Source organism: Brassica napus, chromosome C8 (assembly GCF_020379485.1).
Source record: "Brassica napus cultivar Da-Ae chromosome C8, Da-Ae, whole genome shotgun sequence".
In the NCBI taxonomy this organism is placed as follows: domain Eukaryota; kingdom Viridiplantae; phylum Streptophyta; class Magnoliopsida; order Brassicales; family Brassicaceae; genus Brassica; species Brassica napus.
The window spans coordinates 17,741,392-17,764,526 of record NC_063451.1 but is presented as its reverse complement, the minus strand read 5'-3'; the positions used below and the strand labels follow the sequence as shown (position 1 = coordinate 17,764,526).

Here is a 23,135-nt window from a genome sequence, read left to right as displayed (position 1 = left end):
CTTCAACGCCATTGTAGTTATCCAAACCTTGAATTTCAACACGTTGGAGAGTGTTCCTAAGAGCACCACCATCCGTGAAGTTCTAAAAATCAGTATACAAACCACTAAAGAATAATATTATAACATAATAAAAAAATTTGATTAAAATTAATTTTGTTGGTAAATGATAAGCCACTAATATTGACACATAGCAACACAAATTTTAGAACCATTCCTAAAAGTACTATGTATAGAGCTTCTCTAACCTTCTCTCTCCTTCTTTTATTATTTTAATATTTAAATTTTTTAGAACTTTATGTAAAAGCAACCGATGGACGTGCTCTAATTTTGAGGTTAAAGTAGAAAACATAAAACTGTTCATCATAGTTTTCCCGAGAAAACAGTATTCACATGTAGCAGTCATTCTGACAATGAGATTATTACTAGGACCAAAAGGTGATTTTTCTCCCAAAATATAAACATATTTCAGCCATTCCTGTTTCTCGACAAAAATAAAAAAGAATACAGTACATAATTGTTACTTATTAGGTTACAAGTCTAAGTTTTTCCTTTTGCAAATTACAAGTCTAAGTTTGCCGATGAATTTTGGTTAGTTATGATATTATTATCTTTAGAATTTTCTTAAACATCTATGAATGACACATTAGAATAAGTCAATAAAATGACTTCTCAATTACCAGTTATGCTTTATTTAGTTTTCAAAGTTAAATAAAAATAATAATCGTAACAACCTTGTTTTTTAAACCACTATTTAGAAAGTAGTATAAAAATTAAGTTGAAAGAATTTCTTCTATTTTTCTCATTTAATTATTACATGTACATCAATTACATATACATTAAAAATCTAACAAATTTAATTATACAATAATATATTTATGGTTACAGTCTAACCAATCATCCATCGTAGTCTAACCAATCATCCATCATGTATTTATAAAGATGCTATATACAGTATAAATATATAAATTCATAAGGAGTACCTTGCTTTGAAGTTTGAACTGGTCAATCAGATCCAAGTATAAGATTATACCAACGTTATAAATACTCGAACTTCGAGAAGAGTTTTTTTTTTTGAAAAAAGGGCTAACTTCGACAAGAGTTATTAGCAGAATTGCCTTATAAGTACAGTGTTAACTAAATTAAGAAATAAAATATTTTATAAGTGTTGTAATTAGAGAGTTTAGAGACTGAATATTTCTGTGTTCTTATTAATGATCAAGGGGGTTCTTTTATATAAGGATTACAAGATGAAGATAAAAGGAAAGTGTACATATTCTAATCCTACAGAAAATAGGAAAACTATTAAAACATAATAATGGAAAGATTACATCTACTAAGAAAAGGAAAGGGTTTCCTTTTCTCTAAGCTTTGTGACCGTCTTTCTCTCTCCTAAAGTCGGCTCTCTCTCTCCTCTCTCTAGGCTTCGGCCGTCCCTCCATCTTCTAGGTATTGGGCCGGTCTTGGACCGGGCCTGGTTAATGGCAATCCACTCCATGATTTATAACATTCCCTCTTGGATACCATAACCATACAGGATTCGTAGTACGCTTCATGTTACCTCCTTAAAACCTTATCAGGAAAACCCAGTGGGACAAAACCATGATGAAGGAAAAAGAGTACAACACGCACTACTCCCCCTGATGTGAACCTCACTGTAGGTTCTACATTCTACGCATCTTGGTGCGTGATATTTCCTGTATGTATAGGATGGGAGTAATCGGCCAGTTTCATTACTGAACCGTAATTAGACCATTTCGACTTCTTAGGTCGTTTCTCATGTCCTTTGACATCGAGTGTCCCGGTAAAGCATATGTGCTAAGCAATGTGAATCACATTGTCCTCGGAGATCACTATTGGGTCTTTGCAAATTGTGTTTGCATATGTCCATAGTCTAGACGTGATCGTTTACTATCAACTGCTCTTTACTTTGGCGATTTATGGTTACCATCGACCATGTATCAATCTGGCCGAATCATGACCGGGTCATAGACCTCGTCTATTAGTGTCCACTACTTGCCTTGTGGAGTTTATACGGCAGCAGACCGTTCTGCTATGCCGGATCCTTACTTAGGGGATCTGATGTCGGATTGCAACCTGATGGTTGATCTTTTGTTTCTACTAGTCTGTGATCAAGGGATAAGGACCGGATGCCTTTTAGCCGATGGGCCGGACGTTTTTAGTCGGAGTGTTGGACGCCTTTAGCCAGAGGGTCGGACGCCTTTAGCCGGGCACCCATATAGATTTATTCTATGCCTCTTTTAGGTTTAGTATAATCACAAGGAATTTCAAGTATATGGACTGTATTGGATTGTCTTTTATACAACTCCAAGATCAATGATCATGCGTGATCAATTTCTTTTACATACTATATGCAGCCGCTTTAGGTTTCAGTCCATGAATCAGCTTAGGAACGAAGCTGTTCTTTCATCTTATCCAGTGATCCATATGCTGCTTACTACATCATTTGTATCTAATTTCTTTCTTATGACCAGACCATTTTCAATTTCGAAAATCTGTAGCAGCATCCACCACATAGGAGTTTATCTCCTTATAATCTGTTCCTTTGATCTCTGTGAGTACCTTGTGTAACAAGCTATGATCTAATGCTGTTATTAGGAAACATGAACACTCTAGACCTCGTGATCATGTGCCTTTTCTCACGGTTTCTTTACCTCACAAGATCCATCTATTTCACTGGTTTATCAGATGGCGTTTCTGTATATGTATATGACCAATACGCCCATCTCTCTTTTAGATACTTTAAAACCCTCACATTTTCTTCTTGACTCAGTTTAGTCTTACGAATGCATTCTCATACTTACGTGGGTTCTGATCCTCGTTTATATCTTTGTGTTCAAGTGCTATTCTTTTATGCATCTTTTATATAACATTCATGTGTGTGTCGACACCTTCATATGTGGTTCCATTATGTTCCAGACATGATCTATAGATTTGAGATCTTATTATCCAGGACCTTTGTTACCTAGTAGCTTGGCGTCCCAAGTCACATGGTTTGGTACCTTAGATGTGTAGCTGCGCAGCCTTTTCTCAATGTCTGTTTGGTTTCTAGTATGATCTCGGATCTATCATCCCATGCACCATTCCTTTCTATCCGAGATCCCTTTATCTTATGGAACACTTAGTCTATCTTGTATAGACTCTATAGCAACTTGATTATGTCTCTTCTAGGACATTCATTTGGTGCTAAGCTGGTTAGTCATTTCTCGGGTCAGTGTCTGGAATTTCGATTAGCTTCTCAATTAGCTAGCTTTATATAATCTTTCTTTGGACGTCTTTAATCATAATCTCTAGTCCGAGGATCTTGCCAAGACAATGATGGTTTAAAACCATTCTTATCATTCTTTATCCAACTTATAATCTTTCTCCTTTAATGTTTGGATAGACGGATGCAATCCGTATACTTGGCCACAATATGATCACCCATGTTTGGCTCAAGTTTTCTTTATAAATCGTGGGAGAAAGTAATACTCCTATCCAACATATATTTCCAATCCTATTCTGAGGTTCCATCTTTAGACGGCACATATATGTATGTGGTGGTTTATTCAAAATCTCTTAAGATGGTGTATGTCTGGTTTTATGACCCGTATTCAATATGAGATGGGAATATCTATGCTCACTTATATGGCCTGATGCATATGGTCATATTATCATTCTATACATGTAAAATCATAATGTTCCAAGCTTATAGACTTTAGAATATTAGTCTTATAGATAATGGCTTACTTGGCCGAACCTTTTATGGGTAATGGCCTCTCTGGCCGGTTATGGCCCTTGCGGCCGACCTGTTCATAACATGGTTTATTTGGCCGAGTAATGGCCTTATGGTTTGGCCATTTTTAAAACATGGCCTCTACCGAGGACTGGCCTTTTATGGCCGAGCCATTTATAACCATAGTGGTACACGAACTTGTAGTACTGATCATGGGTTTATCCTCTCTCCCCCTCATGACCATACTATAAGGTCGTGGTGCTTGGGACAATTAAGCCTAATGAGTTTCCCTTTGTGTACATGTGTTCACAACGTGAGATCTTTTACGGGATAACTCTGTGCCTTTTCAATCTTTGCATCAAGTTTAGACTTTAGGATGGCTAATCCTATCATGCCATATAGTGTAAAATTTCGTGGTGTATCTCAATATGGTCACCACGGTTCTTGCCTCTCATCATACTGGTCTTATAGCATAGTTTAAATCAGTAGAGATCATTAGGTATAGTTTCGACCACTTTCTTATAAGGTCTTAGGCGATTTTTCTTTCAAAATCTGAAGGAACTTGTTTCCTTTTGTTTGCCCATTGTTTCTATTTAGAAACCATATTATCATAACTCGATGGGTCACATATTATTGGGTGTATCTAATGTCCTTTAGACAATGCCTTAGCCATAGTTTCTTTACTAGGCTCACTATACTACTTTCACGATTTCTTACTTGGATATTATGCCCTTTAGGCAATTCTTTATCAGTAAAAACATTCATATGTTCAAGTAAGATCAGGCAAGATATAATGAAATCAAAGCAAACTCTTTTATATATATATATATAAAAATCGTGAATCATCAAGTAGGTCAAAAGCAAATCACAAAATCATAGACTTAAAATAAAATTATCATGTCGAGATCTTTCTTTAGTCAATGTATAAGCCGGCCTCACAATCTATATTACTCCACACGGCTTTCTTGGATTCATCTTGATCCAATGCCTCAGGATATCTCATCTCACTGTTTTGTTGCTCAATGCATCTTTTCTGAAGTTTCTCAAATCTGTCAATGGTATCTTTAACTTTCTGCTTTCTTTGCTCAGTTGCCAATAGGTATGACAATAGGTCATTATAGGTTGTGAAAACCTTAGCTGTATATGATAGCAACCGATCCTTTGGATGGAATGTGGAATATGTTTTATACAGTAGATCATTATCTGTAACCACTTCATCACATAGTTCAAGACTATGGGCGATTTTCATTAGAGCAGAATCGTATTCTTCCACGGATTTAAAATCCTGGAACCTGAGTATCTTCCAATCATTCATGGCTTTTCGCCATAATTCCATTGAGTATATGGATTTTAGTTTTATCCAAAGATCATAAGGATCCTCAATATCTTCATACTTATTTCTTAGTTCCTCAGTGAGATGATAGCGCATAATTGTTATGGCTCTATGCTTTTCACTTTCAATTTCATCATTTCTTTCAATGATACATTTCCCGAGTCCTCTAGACTTCAGGGAAATTGAAGTGTTCATTTCCCATTCTGGATAATTATCTCCAGAGATATCTAGGGCAGCATAATCCGAAGGCTCAAATCTCGACATCTGAAATCATCAATAAATTCATGATTTAGAATTCTTGCAACCAATCAGTGCATATGATTTCATAAGTCTTATCTATAATACTATAGGCTACACGGCTTTGCAATATGATGCTTAGGCCATATGGCTTTGCATTGTGATGTTTGTACCTCACGACTATTATGTGATACAACGATCTTAAGGATCAGATCATAATGCAATCTGGTTTATATAACCATTCGGCTACTAGACCACACGGTCACTTTGATATTCACTAAGCCTCACGGATTTTAATCAATCAAGGGCACAAGGCCGCAAGTGTGAGCAATGCATTAGGTCACACGGCCATATACTAAACATGATCTAGATTCAATTCTATTTCTTAGTTGTATATCTATTAAGTTTTTAGAATTAAACGATCTAGCAACCTAACTCTCATTCAATATGTAAATTCTTTAAATCAATCTTTCAATCTTTTAAGTAATGAGAGATTTAAGGTTTCAAGGCCTTTAGGAATATCAATCAAGATTAAGGGTTTCAAGGCCTTAAGGATTTCGAATCTTGAGATTAGATCTATTAATCAATCTATCAATCCTAACATCCCAGATCATCAATCATCAAACAAAGACATTTTAAAAACCGAATTTAAACTTTTTAGGGTTTCAGTTTGAGTGATTTAGATTCGAATTTAAACAATCCTATCAATAGCTCTAGGTGATCAAACAATCAAAGTTCAAATCAAACAATTTAAAACCGATTTTCCAAAATTAGGATTTTTAGGGGATTTCGAAAAACTTTGATCTTTGATCAAGGGGATTTGATTTGAGATTCAAAATCATTAAGACTTTGATTTTAATTGATCAATGGATCAATCTCGATTTATGGTTTAGGAGATCAGACTTATTCGAGCTCCGATTTACTCTTTAGGGTTTGATCTATTTTTCCTATGGCTTTCATCTTTAGAGTTCTTATTTTAGGGTTTCAATCTTTACAAAACAACCATGTTCAATTCATGTTCTCAGAATTAGGATTACCTTTGTTTTGCAGATTGTAGAACCCGGACCACCAAGAGAACCTCGAACGGACACGAGATGGGACGAGCTGGAACGGTCGCATGCTGAGGCGAGACGCGTCTGATCGGGATCAGATGGTTTGGCGTCTAGTCGTGGATGTGCGCTGATGACGTCGGACGCGTCTTCTTCTTGAGTTCGCGAGCGGGTTGATTGGGAACTCAAGCTGGCTGTGATGTGAACTGGAAACTGAGGTCGTCTAGAATCAGGAACACCTTAGGGCTGGAGCTGATCGGGTGTTTGTAAGCCGGAACGCAAGCAAGAACAATTTGGGATTTTTCCGGAATTAGGGTTTCCAAAAGACCAAGACGGCGCCGTGTATTGTTTCTGCGAGTGTGGGCGCGTCTGAGATCGTATCGATGAACGGTTTTCGCTGATGGATTTGTCTCGTCAAGAGCTTCAATTTGATATGTGGCTCGTCGTCTGGTTCCTCAGGGTTTGAGAGATAGATCGATCTTAAGTTGCGCCTGGATTAAGGTTTATGTGTGACAGATTTTAGGTTAGGTTTTGTCTCAGGGTTTTGGAGTCTATCGTGTTGATAACGTGTTGTAATTAGAGAGTTTAGAGACTGAATATTTCTGTGTTCTTATTAATGATCAAGGGGGTTCCTTTATATAAGGATTACAAGATGAAGATAAAAAGAAAGTGTACATATCCTAATCCAACAGGGAATTGGAAAACTATTAAAACATAATAATGGAAAGATTACATCTACTAAGAAAAGTAAAGGGTTTCCTTTTCTCTAAGCTTTGTGGCCGTCTTTCTCTCTCCTGAAGTCGGCTCTCTCTCTCCTCTCTCTAGGCTTCGGCCGTCCCTCCATCTTCTAGGTATTGGGCCGGTCTTGTACCGGGTCTGGTTAATGGTAATCCACTCAATGATTTATAACAATAAGTACATCAAACAAGTAATACTATGTAGATTTGTTTGACCGTTAGAGAAAGTAAAAGTATTAAATTCAAAATATCATTTATTGTGATCTATTTTAGCAAAAATCTAATGTTATCTCACAAAAATCTTTAGGAGGTGTTATTGGTTTATATATTTTGATTGATTTAGAAATTCATATAGTATTTAGTAGGGGTTATTGGTTGTTGTATTTTAATGGATTTGAAAATCCGAACTAAATCTAGTGTTATTGGTTCTATGATTTTCAAATCTGTATTAAAATCATGTGTTATTGGTTTAATGATTCATAAATTCTGTATCAAATCAAGTGTTATTCAATCGTATGGATTTACTAATATATTTGATTTTATAATGGATTTGAATAGATTTGTTTGGATTTTTTAGTTAAAAATACAAAGACTCAAATCCGAGGGAAAACCTCTGGATTTGCATATTTTACTTGGATTTATAAATACTATATGGATTTCTAAATCAATCAAAACTAGATCCTGACCCGCGCGCCAGCGTGGATATGAATTTTCAGTTTTTAATTATTTATTTTATTAAATGATGTATTTGTAAAATTCATTCATATTATATTCATTAAGTAAATATTTTTTTTTTTGCATCTTAAACTATCTATTTTTTTACGAATATGTGATATCATATAAAAAATATAGAAAAATGAGTATACATAGTTAATTAGATAATTGTAAAAACATAAATTTCTCTTTCGTTTGCGATATCATATAAATAATGATCCGCCCTGTTAACAAAAATCATGATTTTTTTTATGTGTAATTTTTTTTTATTTTGACCATTTCCTTAAAACTATATTAAATTTTACATATTTTAATTAGAATTTTTTTAATATCTTTACCTTTTTATTTGAAATGCAACTCAATATTTTTTTAAAACTTATAACAAAATATTTAAAAAATATTTTTAGAATTTTTTTGAAAAATACGAAAATTACATTTTAAATTAAAATTATCCTAAAATATGATAAGTTTTGATGTAAACGAAAACTCAAATTATGTCAAAAATAATTATATTCAATGATAATAACAATTTAAATTGATTATTTTTTAAAAAAAATCAGTTACAAAAATATTGTTTGAAAAAAATTCATTTCTCTTTCAAATATAAAATGAAAATATTATAATTAAATAATAAAAAATATAAATAAAAACCATAAATTTAGCAAATGACAACTGAGTTATATTATGCTAAAATTTTATTTCTAACAATTTAGCAAATGACAAATGAGTTATGAGCAAATAATACCAAATAATTTTTAAAAACATAGCCATTCTTAAATATTTTTTAATTTAATCAACTGAAAATAATATCAGTACAATTGTGTGAGTCAAATTCTACTTTTATTGATGCATGTTATATATTAGTGCTGTATGTTTTAGGTAACATTTTAATGATGCACGTTTTTTTAAATCTCCTTTATTAAAATTATGCACGTAAGGATAATTCATGAGTTTTTTTTTGTTGATTAAATGACATTATGTCCCAATTTATTTAAGGATATTTCATTAAGGTAACTGAAAAAGACAAACAATAAAATAGGAAGTTTAAATTCATTTAAACATATTTAATTAATGTAACTGAAAAACAAGTAATAAATTAGGCAGTTTTATTCGTTTTAGGATATTTAATAAATGCAACTGAAAAAGACAAGCAAAAAAATAGGGAGTTTAATTAATGAAGTAAGAACATTTTCAAATGGATACTTCTCTTTTAATAATATAGATATATAAACCAATAACACCTCCTAAATCCAAGTAAAATATGCAAATCCGCAGGTTTTTCCTCGGATTTGATTCTTTGTATTTTTAACTAAAAAATCCAAACAAATCCATTCAAATCCATTATAAAATCAAATATATTAGTAAATCCGTACGATTGAATAACACTTGATTTGATATAGAATTTATGAATCATTAAACCAATAACACATGATTTTAATACAGATTTTAAAATCATAAAACCAATCACACTAGATTTAGTTCGGATTTTCAAATCCATTAAGATACAACAACCAATAACTCCTACTTAGCACTTACGATTACTAAATGTAATTATTGTAATTCCTAAACTCTAGTTCGCATACACTGAATTAGCCAAATATCTTACCTAAAACGATCACCAAACATTCCAGAGGAAAATATTAAAGCTATATTGCTAAAATATGGTTTGCAATAATTGCCTATATTAGGTTAATACCCGCGCTATGCCGTGGGATTGTATATATATATATATATATATATATATATATATATATATATATATTTTACGACCATAATATTGCATTTAGTTTGGATAGTATAATTTATATAATAATGGTTTATTAGGTAGTCATTATCTAAACAAATAATAACTTTGTAGGATTTTATTTTTAGGTAGTATAACTTGATATTATTATATGCTCAAACTATTTTAGATGGAGAAAATATAAAGTAATTTGTCCTTTTTTTTGTCAACCAAATATAAAGTAATTTTTAATTGCTGTAAAGCTATTATTTATTTGTTATATAAAATCAGTTACTATACTTTAAAGGTAAATAGATTATTTATTGGCAAAAAAATGTTTTATTTAATTCTGATATATATTTTTTACCAATGTTCTTTTTTTTTGGACAACTTTTTTACCAATGTTCAAAGGCAAATATTTATGGGAACAAAAAACTATTCTTCTTTTTTTTTCTCTCTAAGGCCGGTACATCTTCAACGAGCAATCACTCGAAAGTTACTTGTGAATTATTATACCGTCTCTTCTAAAATTAGAGCGAACAGCTCTATTCTTCATTTCCCTTGCGTACGCTGCCAAAACCTCTCCAATTTAATAATCAAAACCGCAATTTTTGGATTTTTTTCATTTTTTCATTAAAGCCACTAATTATCCCAATCGTTGATAGTTATTATTAGGACTTCATTCAACTTCATTGTTGGGTATGTGTCTGACCCTCCCAAAAGGCCCACATGATGATTGTCCTGACACATGATCAAAACAGATGAGCTCGGCTCGTCGACTCGCGAGCCAGTAGTCGACTCGACTTTGGACTACTTTTAGCCGGCGGAGCGAACGACCGTAAGTCTTCGGCTCGACGACTCGGTTCAGCGGCCCGACACCTCGGCCCAATCGTCGAGAAGGCCGGTTAGGTCAAGTCGAATTAGGTCAACAAAAGGTCGTCTATAAAGGGAGGAGGAGAGACAACGATGAGGGGATCCGAAAATTACTACACTCACTTTCGGCTAGATCTAGGGTTTCATATCTTATCATCTCGCCGACTTGTACGGTTCGACAAACTAGCTTTCGCCGGACTAATTCTGATCACTCTCCTTTCCCTCTTTGTAACTCCTTTTCGACTCCTTGATCTCATAAAACACGTCTTTGTCTTGACCCACCGACGAGAACTCGTCTTTTTTCTCTTTACTAGTTTATCGACAGTCTCGGTTCAAACAGTTGGCGCCCACCGTGGGACAGACAAAGTAGCGTCAGCAAAGATCATGGCTCGATCTGACTCGCCGTCCGATGACGAGTCACCTACGACTGAAGGCGCTCCGACAGCAGCGGCCTTCGCACACACCATACTCGAGAGGATGGCGCAGCAAGACGCCATCCAGAAGGCGACGAACGAGCAACTCGCCGCCATCTTGGCTCCTTTGGCCGGAAACTCAGGAGATCCGGCCTCGACGGTCCGAAAACAACTGTTCGACACTTACCGAATAGCCGGCGCAGAAAACACGATGAACACAAAAGCCGCCCAGGTTCAAACACCCGGTGGCGTAGATCTCGTTACCGTCCGGGAACTCGCCGAGCTTAAGCAGTCGTTCCTTGACATGAAAGACCGAATGCTTGAAGGACCTACTTTGGCGCCGTTAATCGAACACGTCCTCGCCGAAACCCTAAAAACCCCCTTTTCTCGGTGAATCACCGACGTACGGTACCGACCAGTCGAGAAAATCCGCCTTCCGACTTTCGCCGGAAAAGCAGAACCGACTGACCATATCACCGCATTCAACATCGCGATAGGTCGACTAACTTTTCCGATGAGGAAAGAGACGCTGGCTATTGTCGGCTCTTCGTCGAGAGTCTTCAAGGACCAGCCCTTGGATGGTTCACTGGATTGGAACCAGATTCCATCAACAACTTTCACGACCTAACGTCCGCGTTCCTCAAGCAGTACATTATGTTTACGAGACAGGGAGCGACCCTATCCGACCTTTGGAACCTATCTCAGGGAGCGAACCAAAGCCTCCGCGACTTCATGGAGAAGTTCAAAGCTGTCGCTTCGAAGGTGCATATCCTGGACAGCATCGATGTTGACGCGTTGATGAATACCCTCTACTTCAAGTCCCTGTTTCGCGAGTATCTCTACAGAAACCCCACCAAGTCGCTTCAAGACGCTATCGCAAGGTCGAACAACTTCATCCGAACGGAAGAAGACACAACAGCGATACTCAAGAAAATGAATGCGGCCGCTAAACTGACGACTGCTCCAAAAGCTCCTGAGGCACGCCAAGAACCCCGACAGCATGCCACATGCAACAAGTCTAATCAGCAGAAAAGCTTCGTCTATGTCGTCGAAGATAAAAACCCGCCCCTAGGATCGACTGTCGTCGTGCGCGAGAAGGGTTGGAACGTCTGGGAGAACGACGAGAAGCCGCATACCTCTTCGGCGCCTTCAACTTCGAATCCTGGCCCGACTGAGCCAAGCCTATGGTGTAGCTACCATAAGTCCAAGGCGCACGATACGAGGAACTGCATGCATCTGGTCGACGCCCTCTTCTCATCTTACGAAAACGGAACAACCAACGTCGAGCTTCCCAAGCCTAGGCAGAACAACGCCAAGAGCTGGAGCAAGAACAAAGAGAAGAATGCTCATAAAAATCAAGACAAGGCCGGAGCCCGACCCAAACGTGCAGAAGATGAAAAACTAGAGGAGCAGGACGAAGACGAGGGCGAAGCACAAATCGAAGAAGAGCAACCTCGTAACCGTCGACATGTCCAAGTCATCCTCGCACGACCGAGTTCCTCCTCGGACGAAGAAGAGGACAACGAAGTCCGCGACTCGCACGAACACTCTAACAACCGACCAAGTGAGAACGGCGTACCGGAAGAGTCGAGTGATTTGAGAAACAAGCTCAGGCAAAAATCGCATACAACCGACCGCATGCACAACTCTAAGGACGATCTTCGCTCAATCATCGAAGAGTCCAAGGCTAAAAGAGTCGAAGACTCCAGTGTTCGACCCCACCTCAAGCCACGAGTCATCGACCAGCGCGATCAGCTCAACTCGAAATCAGAAGACCTCCGGATCAAGCTCAACCGACCTAAACGTTCCGACTTACGACGAAAGCTGGAGGTGACAAAAGCCAAGAACGGTGACAGACACGAACCTATTGTCGAGGACTCGTCTAACGACCTAAGGGTTCATCTACAAAATAGACGGGCCGAGCGCGTCCCCTTCTTAAACGTGATTATGGGAGGCTCGCCACCTTGCGGCGACTCGGTTCGGTCAGTCAAGGACCATCGACGACATGCAGTAAACTCGAAGAAATGGCCATCGAAACCAGAAAATGATCCCTCGATCACTTTCTCATCTGGCGATGCCATCGGCGTTCACCTACCTCATAACGACCCCCTACTCGTCGAAGTAGGAATCGCGAAGTGCGACGTCGCCAAAGTTCTAGTCGATACTGGCAGTTCGGTTGATCTGATCTTTCGCGATACACTCGATAAGATGGGAGTCGATTTGCGCGATATGAAACCATCGTCTCGCTCCCTCACCGGATTCAACGGAGCTTCCGAGATGATGATCAGAACGATCAAGCTCCCAGTCTACGCGTGTGGAGTAACACGCACAGTCAAGTTTTCTGTTATCCGAACAAAAGGTCCATATAACGCAATCCTCGGGATCCCCTGGTTACATTTGATGAAGGCAATATCATCGACGTATCATCATTGCGTTAAGTTCCCAGGACCGAACGGTCAAGTGCAAACACTTCGCGGGGACCAGCAGGCGGCACGTGATCTACTGATTGCAACGGTGAGGATGCAACAATCGACTCCTCACATCAACGCAATAGCAAAGCAAATCCAACATCCAAAAGATGAAATTCTAGAAGTCGCGATCGACGACTCAGACCAAAGCAAAGTAGTCCGAGTCGGCGCTTTCCTCTCCGAAGAAATGCAACGCGCGATGATCGACTTTCTGAATCAGAACGCATCAACGTTCGCTTGGGTGACGTCAGATATGAGGGGAATAAATCCCGCCATAACGTCCCATGAGTTGAATATAGATCCAACCATCAAGCATCTTCGCCAAAAGAGACGCAAGCTTGGCCCCGAACGAAGCAAGGCCGTCAACGAAGAAGTCGAGCGACTCCTCGCAGCTGGTTCAATCGCCGAAGTACGATACCCGGAGTGGTTGGCAAACCCGGTTGTCATCAAGAAGAAGAACGGAATGTGGCGTGTCTGTGTCGACTTTACCGATCTAAACAAGGCATGTCCCAAGACAGCTACCCACTTCCACATATCAATCGACTGGTCGAGTCGACCACTGGAAACAAGCTCTTGACTTTCATGGACGCCTTCTCAGGATACAATCAAATCATGATGCACCCAGACGATCGAGAGAAGACATCATTCATCACCGATAAAGGGACATATTGTTACAAAGTGATGCCATTCGGCCTTAAGAACGCCGGTGCGACTTACCAACGACTCGTCAATCGAATGTTCGCCGACAAATTGGGGAACACGATGGAGGTCTACATCGACGATATGCTGGTTAAGTCACTCCGCGCGGCGGACCATCTAAATCATCTAAAAGAATGCTTCAAAACGCTGAATGAGTACGGAATGAAACTCAACCCGACAAAATGCACCTTCGGCGTCACCTGAGGCGAGTTCTTGGGATACATCGTCACCCAGCGAGGAATCGAGGCGAATCCTAAGCAGATCACAGCCATACTTGATCTCCCTAGTCCAAAGAACATCAGAGAAGTTCAGCGACTCACGGGAAGGATTGAAGTATTGAACCGCTTCATCTCTAGGTCCACGGATAAATGCCTCCCCTTTTACGAGGTACTGCGCGGAAATAAACGTTTCGTCTCGGACGCGAAGTGTGATGAGGTGTTCAGACAGCTCAAACAGTGTCTTACGACTCCTCCCGTGTTATCCAAACCCGAAGCCGGTGATACACTTTCTCTCTATATCGCAGTATCCTCTACCGCGGTCAGCAGCGTCCTCATCCGAAAAGATCGAGGAGATCAGAAGCCCATCTTCTACACGAGCAAACGAATGACCGACCCAGAAACTAGATACCCCACCCTCGAGAAAATGGCTCTTGCTGTCATCACGTCAGCAAGGAAGCTGCGTCCTTACTTCCAATCGCACACGGTCGAAGTACTGACGAATCAACCACTCCGCACAGTAATGCATAACACTAATCAATCCAGACGATTTTCGAAGTGGGCTATCGAGCTCAGCGAGCACGACATTGTGTTCAAAAATCGAACAACAGCAAAATCCCAAGTCCTTGCTGACTTCCTGATCGAGCTCGCGCCAGAGCTAGAGCAAGACCTAATCCTTTCAAGTCAAAATAGGATACTCCACGTCAACGGATCGTCAACAAACAAAGGGTCAGGAGCAGGAGTCCAGCTGCAGTCCCCAATAGGCGAGCTAATCAGACAGTCGTTCAGTTTCGGCTTCACCGCTTCAAACAATGAAGCGGAATACGAGTCGTTGATCGCAGGACTACGACTCGCTAAGGCAGTCAAAGCAAAACGCCTCAGTGCATACTGCGACTCACAACTCGTTACCAGTCAGTTTAGCGGCCACTACGATGCTCGCAATGAACGAATGGAAGCATACCTTAAAGTCGTTCAAACACTCGCTAAAGACTTCGAGTTCTTCGAACTCACCAAAGTCCCCAGAGGAGAGAACGTGTGCGTCGACGCCCTCGCTGCCTTGGGGAGCAGGCTGCGCGATCAGGTGAAACGGACCATTCCCATCCACAAGATCGACAACCCAAGCATCGAGCTCTCGCCTAGCGAATTGACCGTTGTAGCACCCATAATCGAAGCCACTCCCATGGACGAAGACCCCGCAGCGGAAAAAACTGAAGCCGCGGACTGGAGGACAGAATTCATCAACTATCTGGTCGATGGAAATCTACCTCCCGAGAAGTGGATTGCAAGACGACTCAAGACACGGAGTGCCCACTATATCATCTTGGATGGAGAGCTCCATCGATGGACCGCAACTAAAGTACTCTTAAAATGCATCAACGGCGAAGAAACACATCTTGTCATGGCCGAAACACATGAAGGCGCTGCAGGAAATCACTCTGGAGGTCAAGCACTCGCTCTAAAAGTCAAAAGCGTTGGCTTTTACTGGCCAACGATGAACGCGGATTGCGAAGCATACACTCAACGGTGCGACCAATGCCAGCGACACGCTTCGACAATCCATTCCCCGACAGAGCTGCTATGGACGATGATGGCACCATACCCTTTTATGCGATGGGGAATGGACATAATCGGCCCTATGCCGAGCTCTCGACAGAAGTGCTTTGTCTTAATCCTAACTGACTACTTCACAAAGTGGATCGAGGCAAAAGCTTTCGCCAGCATAACAGAAAAAGAAGTTCAACGGTTCGTGTGGAAAAACATCATCTGTCGCCACGGCCTACCTTACGAAATAGTGACTGACAATGGCTCCCAGTTCATATCGAACAAGTTTCGAGAGTTTTGCGAAAGATGGAGAATCCGACTCAACACATCGAGTTTGTGGTACCCGCAGAGCAACGGTCAAGCTGAGGCATCCAACATGATCATAATCGACGGGTTAAAGAAACGCCTCGACTTGAAAAAAGGATGCTGGGCCGATGAACTCGACGGTGTTCTCTGGTCGCATAGAACGACTCCTCGAGGAGCAAAAAAATCAACTCATTTTTCAATGGCCCACGGAGTCGAAGCTATGGCCCCCGCTGAAGTAAACGTAACCAGTCTACGTCGGTCAAAAATGCCGCAGAACGTCGAGCTTAACTGCGACTTGCTATTCGATGCTTTGGACGCTATCGAAGAACGACGCGACCAAGCCTTGCTCCGCATCCAGAACTATCAGCATCAGATCGAAATCTACTACAACAAGAAGGTCAAGTCTCGACCTCTCGAACTGGGCGATATTGTACTCCGCAAAGTGTTCGAAAATACTAAGGAGCTGAACGCAGGCAAGCTTGGAACTAACTGGGAAGGACCGTACAAGATCGCCCAAGTCATTAAACCAGGAGTCTATTCACTCGAGACATCAACAGGCGAACCTGTTCCCAGAGCATGGAACTCCATGCATCTCTGAAGATACTACTCTTGAGAACGTATCTAATGATCGAGCGACTGCCAGTTTAGCTCGATCAGACCTCAAAACCAACAAGTGAATGACAATCAGTCACTTTCACTCGCCTAAAGAAACTACGAATGGCTTGATCCTCTCCCAGAGGTACGTAGGCAGCCTTAACCGGTCAAGCTATAACCAAAAAATCAAAACAAATTCCCTCGACGAGAGGAAGTGCGAATTGTTTTGGAGATGCTTACGCACGAGCACGACCCTGTCTCTCGGACGAACGTACTAGCACTCGCACCCACTAACGAGCATGTCCTGATCAGACACGTGCTCGGGGGACTCCCGGTCGTATCACGGTCCCAGCCGATACGATCGAGACGACGGCTTTCAATCATCTTACGATCCTTTAAAGTCAGGTTTGGCCAACCTAAAAACAAACGATCCTCTTCGAAATCGGAAATTTTAACTTTTCGATGACTCGAACTGACGGCACAACGCGCCAAAACTCGATAAACCATCTGATCAGCCTTGAGTGTTACTTCGACATGTTGACCATATTGCCAGATTAAAATCGTTAAAATCTAAAGTCAGAAAAAAAATTCGACGACTCATCGAAAGACCTTTGGCAGTTCCGAGTCCAAGAAGCCTCGTTTCACGACTAAGGCAAACTTCGTTTGAAAAATTTCTAAGTCCAAAAACAATCATACGGCTTACTGAAGGTTCAAAACAAAAAACAAAGCCACGAAACAAAGAGGTTAAGAGTTACAACAACACAAGACCTCGAAGGGCCAAAAGACAAAACAACTAAGAAAGATTACAACAAACATAAAGAATCAGCCCTCAACACGGCCAGGGTCGTCCACTGAAAGTCGAGGAACCGGATCAAGAGCATTCTCGACAACTCCCGCGTCGGAAATGAGTGGGTCAGCCTCCAGTGACATGCTTTCAGGTTCTTCGGGGACTTGGGCAATCGCGTCCTTGCTCCCTCTCTCCCCCTCTCAACTGATGATGCATTCTAATCTTCCCCTACTCCGGGAGGTGCTCCGTCGCTGGACTCGTTCTGGCCGCTTCTTTCGATCGAAGAATCAGACAACTCGACCAGGTCATCAAGACCGGGTCTCGTTTCTCTTCCTTCAGCGGGGAGGACCGGATCTGGTGCCTCTTCATCAACCATAGAGCTTGCTCCTAAGGGAGCTGAACCAGGATCACTCGAGGGAAGTACGGGAGGAGCTGTCGATCCCTCGACCAACGGAACCGCCGACCTCTCAGCTGACGGCTCGCCTTGCGAGCTGCATGGAGTCTGAAGGATAACAGCGGTTCCGGCATTGATCAAACCAGCGTTCGACCCATACGGATCGATCGCCGCCAGGTCGTTCTCGTTGAGGAACTTAGACGCTAGAGCGAGAGAAGACATGCAGAGATACTCTTCAGGAATTTCACCCACATCAGGGCGAGCGGCTTCTTCACCATACTCTTTTTCCTGCCCGGCGAACAGATCGATCGATTCCTGAGGGATGTCGATCCCTTTCTCCTTAAGCGCCTCAAGACATTTCTTCGTCCCGAATGCTTGACTGTAGAGACACCTCGCGGTGTCTAAATCATCACGATGAGCCTCCCGCTCGCGAATGTTGTTGAAGTGCCTATTGCACTTTGCGATCATCTCAGTCTGGACGCGGACCCTCTCAAGGGTAACCTCGTAGCTTCGGGAGTCCCTCAACCGATTAATCTCCTTCAGATGCCTTAAGGCTGTAGCGGCCTTCTCCTTCTCCCAAGCGGCCTTCTCTTCCTCAAGAGAGGCTTTTTCTCGCTCAAGAACTCTGATCTTCTCGCCAGCAGTCTTGAATTTGCCCTTCAGCTCTCCAAACTTCTCCGTGAACTTCGCCTTCTGGGCCTTCTTCTCTGCGAGTAATCGACTATGCTCTGTCTCAGCCTTCTCGATCACTGCTTTGAACTCACTCGTTTTAAGGTCAAGAGCTGAGTTATTCACTCGCACGAGCCTTTCAGTGTTCTTCAACTTGGAGATAGTTCCTTTCAAGGCCGTGTCGTACAGCTCAACGACGTAATTCAAGCTACCATCACTCTGCGTAAACAAAGATTGAGAGTCAGGACCAGAAGCATTAAAAAGACAGAAGGAGGAAAGCAACCCTTACCAGAACCTTGGTCCTTGCCGCATCGACATAAGCATCCTTGAAGATAAGGTCTTTAACCGGCGGCATATCTTTTGCACCTCCTCGGATTTGGTGAACTAACTCGGCGCATTCCTCCGGGTCGTAGGCGAGCGGCGTGTCACCGTCGTATTTGAACTCCACGTGATCAGGGAACTTGACGGGACCTTTCTTTCGAGTAGAGCTGCCTCCGGGGGCCGACGGTGTAGAACGAGGAGTGGTGGCAGTGATCGATTGAGAAACTCCTGCTTCGCGCCTCCCTTCGGGCGTCTTAGAATGGTCTCGGCCGTCAGAACCTCGATCAACAGATGGCCCAGAAGGCGAAGCCGCGTTACCACGACTCGACTCTTCGTGAACCACGAGCTCTCGATTCTCTGCCCCGACACTCGGTACCGGGTCCTTTTCAGCATGCTTCTTCTTCTTCTTTTGGGGAGGTTCATTCTGACGAACCTCGGCAGCAATTTCCTATGAACCCCCCTGAACCACAGTGATAGATGCGTTAGGAGCCAGTCTCTTCTATCCTTTCTTCTTAGTCCGCGCCGACTCGTCGACTTCTGGCACCAAAATTTCCCTTGAAGGTTCGGAACCGACAGAGTCGGGAACCGGCGATGGTCGAATGACCGCTGGAGGAGACTCCCTGCGATCAACTCCGTGAGGAGTCCTTGACGGCACGTCACTAGACGAGCCACTCAATCTTTTCCCGATGATTGCACTTAAGTCTGGAAGGGCCTTCATCTCTCTTGCAGTGGTGATCTTTCCCTGTTCCGCTCTCGTTAATAATGAAAACCGACGTTTGCGACCAGTCACTAGTGGCAAAAGATCAGATCTCCAATCCTCTGCGAAAGATCGACAAGTAAGAACAATGAAATAACAAAGAAACGCGAGTGAAATAAGAGAAAACTCACTTCGCGAGATCCTGTCGATGACTCGCCGAATCCTTTCCACAGTAATATTATCCCAACTTTCTTGAGCGAGCAGTGCGACAGCCCGAGCGTTCTCCCTAAATTCTTCGGGATAAGCCGCCGTATCCGGATGATCAACTGCATTCAAAAGAAAACTAGTAAGATCAGGGAAGCAATCAATTGCGAGTTATCAGCAACAATCTACCAAGTTCAGAGTTCCATAAAAACGAAAGGTGTCGCCGGGAGGCTCCTCGAAAGCAAACTCATCCGACTTGACGTAGAAATAAAAACGCTGCCAGTTGTTCGTCCTGTTGGGATGCCCGACGATAATGTTGTAGTTCGGCCTCATCTGGATCGAGTACAACCCTTCCCCCATCGACTTAAGATACGTCAACTCCTCGAAGGCTCGAACATTTATCGACACGTCGATCTCAGCCGCCATCACTAACAATGCTACCGGGAGACGAAACGAACCATTTAAGAACTGAGTTATCGCTGACTCACTGCTGTTTTCAAACCTCTTTTAGAGAGACTACCTGTATGTTTTGCTTGAGGACAAACAAAATGGTAAGTCTGGGGGAGTTGATAGACCATGGATTTGACCCACTTTTACCCATGGTTTATAAGTGTTTTAACTACTATTTATTACTCCATCTGTTCCTAAATGTAGGATGTTTTACAGAATTTTGATGTTCCAATATATAAGATGTTTTCATTTTCCTAGATAACTTTTACTTTATTAAAAACTGTGTACCCAATCATATTTTAATAGTCTATTTTATAATTGATTGAATACTATTAACTTATAGTTTTAATGATGCTTTCTAGACAAAAAGTAGTTTCCTTAATATGTGTGTTTCTACCTAAACATCTTATATTTACGAACAAAGGGAATATATTCTAGAGTCTATTTAGTATATTTGTAGGATCATGAGTGATTTGGAAGAAAATGATGATTTTGGAGAATTTTGGATATATTTGGAGAAAACACCCGAGCTGACCATCGAGCACGACCATCGGTCGACATTGAAGATAAATAATCGATCGATGTTCACATTGTAACATCGATCGACGGTGAAGCGCGCAGAAGCTCGTTTGGTCCCAGCCGACTTAAAGCCCAAGTCTTCACCAATTTACAAGATTACCCCTGACGAGTTTTAACCTAATTATATAAGCTTTGCCAGCATGTGTTTTTTTTTTATAGGAAATTGGGAGAGAAGACTCCCAAGGTTTATTCAATAACAAACTCCAGTCTACACACGAATCTGTCGTGGCCTTAAAGGTCCATCAACATCCTCACGCAATACACTAGCAACATCAAGCGGTACATTATCAAAACTATGAAAACCAAACAGAAGAGAAAATGCAAGGTTAGCCAAACCATAAGCTAAGCGGTTTGCTTCCCTATACACATGAACTATTCAGACCAGCCAGTCCCTCGTTAAGAAGCCATGGCACAATCGCACCAGGAAAGACAGCGGATGAGCATCTCCAATCCCTGTTGTGAGAAACTCCACCACCATTTTAGAATCTACATCCACCTCTAGTCTACTAATACGTTTCTCCCATGAAATCACCAGTCTGTAATAGACTCCCCACAAATCCGCCAAAGGAGCAGAGCACCTTCCTATGTTGACTGCAAACCCAACACACCACTCACCATCACCATCACGCATCACACCTCCTGCAGATGTCGTTCCCGGGTTACCTTGCGATACCTCGTCAGTATTAAGCTTCACCCACCCCACCCGAGGAGGCGTCTATCCAATGTCCAAGCTTCCCTTCTCCGCCTCCTTCGCTAACATCACTTCTTTGGCCAAGTTTCTTAAGAATTTTACTCTATCTTTCCAAAGCCGATTCTCCCCAAACACATTCCCACATCTCCACTTCCACCCCCACCAAACAGCCAAAGCAAACATCGTGGCCCAAGGAACTCCACACCCTACATACATATCACCTAAGTTCTGGTAAAGCCACTCGAGCAACGACATCGAAAAGAAAGCACGTATTTTCGCAGGAGGGATAACTCTATTCCAAATTCCTGTCATCGCAGGACAGTCTCTAAGCACGTGCAATATCGTTTCGATTCCTCCTCTACATACCTGACAAACATCAGTCCCGCTCAGGTGTCTTCTGTATCTCTCTGCATTTGTCATTATTGCTTGATTTCCCACTAGCCAGAGAAACATTCTCACTCTCTCTGGGGCGACCACACGCCACATACTCCTAAAGAAACTCCCCATATGTGGCCTTGGCATGTCATCACGTGTGATCAGATTATATGTGGTTTTTACTGTAAACTGACCATTTGGTGTCTCTCCCCAAGCTAAACGGTCCTGCACACCAGACACAGTATCCACCACCACAGCCGCAAGGTCAAGCCTTATCTCATCAGTGACAAAAGAGCGATTATGGTTTGATCCCAACCCCCACCGTCCAACCATAACTCTCTAGCTGTTATATTCTCATACCCCTCTAGAAGATCTGCGATCGCAACCTCCGTAAGTGTATGACCTGACAACCACCTATCTGTCCAAAATTTTATTCTTTTCCCATTACCAATAACCCATTGATGCCCATCAGTGATTACTTCCCTAATCCCCATTACCACACTCCTCCAAGTAGAAGAAATCCTCTTGCCTGCTATCAACCAAGATGGATCATGAATGTCACCTATCACATACTTGCTGCGTAAGATTCTGGCCCATAAGCTCTCCTTGTCGTGCAACAGACACCATCCCACTTTGGCGATCAATGCTTTGTTCATATCTCTCGATACTCTGATCCCCAAACCTCCAGCCGTTTTTGGTCTGCATATTTTATCCCAAGAGACCAAGTGTTGGCCACTGCCCCACACAAAGCTTCGCGAGAGGCTATCTAGTTTATCAAGAGTGCTAACAGGCAGGTGGATCGTGCTCATCGAATGCACCGGTATTGATGATAGTACTGCCTTCGTCAGTGTTACCCTTCTTGCAAGAGTTAAGAGTTTGCTTCTTCCAGCCTGATAACCGTGAAGCCACTTTCTCAAGAACCTCCCCAAATGTATCTTTATTAATTCTTTTTTGTAGAATCGGCATCCCCAAGTATTTTCCCAGGTCTTTTGTTGCCAACATGTTAGAGGAAAAGTGTGCTTTCTTGTTTTACTATTTTCACAGCAAAAGGTTTTATAGGATTTTTAGTAGATTGGAGAGAAGATCCAAAGAGATTTGTGATTGGAACTCCATTGATATCTATCTGTTTATCTAGGCAGGTGGATCGTGCTCATCGAATGCACCGGTATTGATGATAGTACTGCCTTCGTCAGTGTTACCCTTCCTGCAAGACTTAGAGTTTGCTTCTTCCAGCCTGATAACCGTGAAGCCACTTTCTCAAGAACCTCCCCAAATGTATCTTTATTAATTCTTTTTTGTAGAATCAGCATCCCCAAGTATTTTCCCAGGTCT

The 23,135-nt window shown here is 41.6% G+C and overlaps 2 protein-coding genes across 2 annotated transcripts; one reads left to right on the top strand and one right to left on the bottom strand.

The window, feature by feature from the left end:
• Positions 1-13,862: 13,862 nt before the first annotated feature.
• LOC106437417 lies at positions 13,863-16,640 on the top strand. Its single transcript, XM_013878311.2, has 2 exons — positions 13,863-14,069; positions 14,214-16,640. Exons 1-2 carry the CDS (start codon positions 13,863-13,865, stop codon positions 16,638-16,640), a joined length of 2,634 nt encoding a protein of 877 aa, XP_013733765.2.
• Positions 16,641-17,640: 1,000 nt separating this feature from the next.
• Positions 17,641-20,134, bottom strand: LOC106437415 (meiosis-specific protein ASY2-like). Its single transcript, XM_013878310.2, has 5 exons — positions 19,921-20,134; positions 19,696-19,830; positions 19,352-19,626; positions 18,776-19,255; positions 17,641-18,705 (listed from the first exon to the last, which is right to left on the bottom strand). The coding sequence occupies exons 1-5, from the start codon at positions 20,132-20,134 to the stop codon at positions 17,641-17,643; spliced, it is 2,169 nt and encodes a 722-aa protein (XP_013733764.2).
• Positions 20,135-23,135: the final 3,001 nt, after the last annotated feature.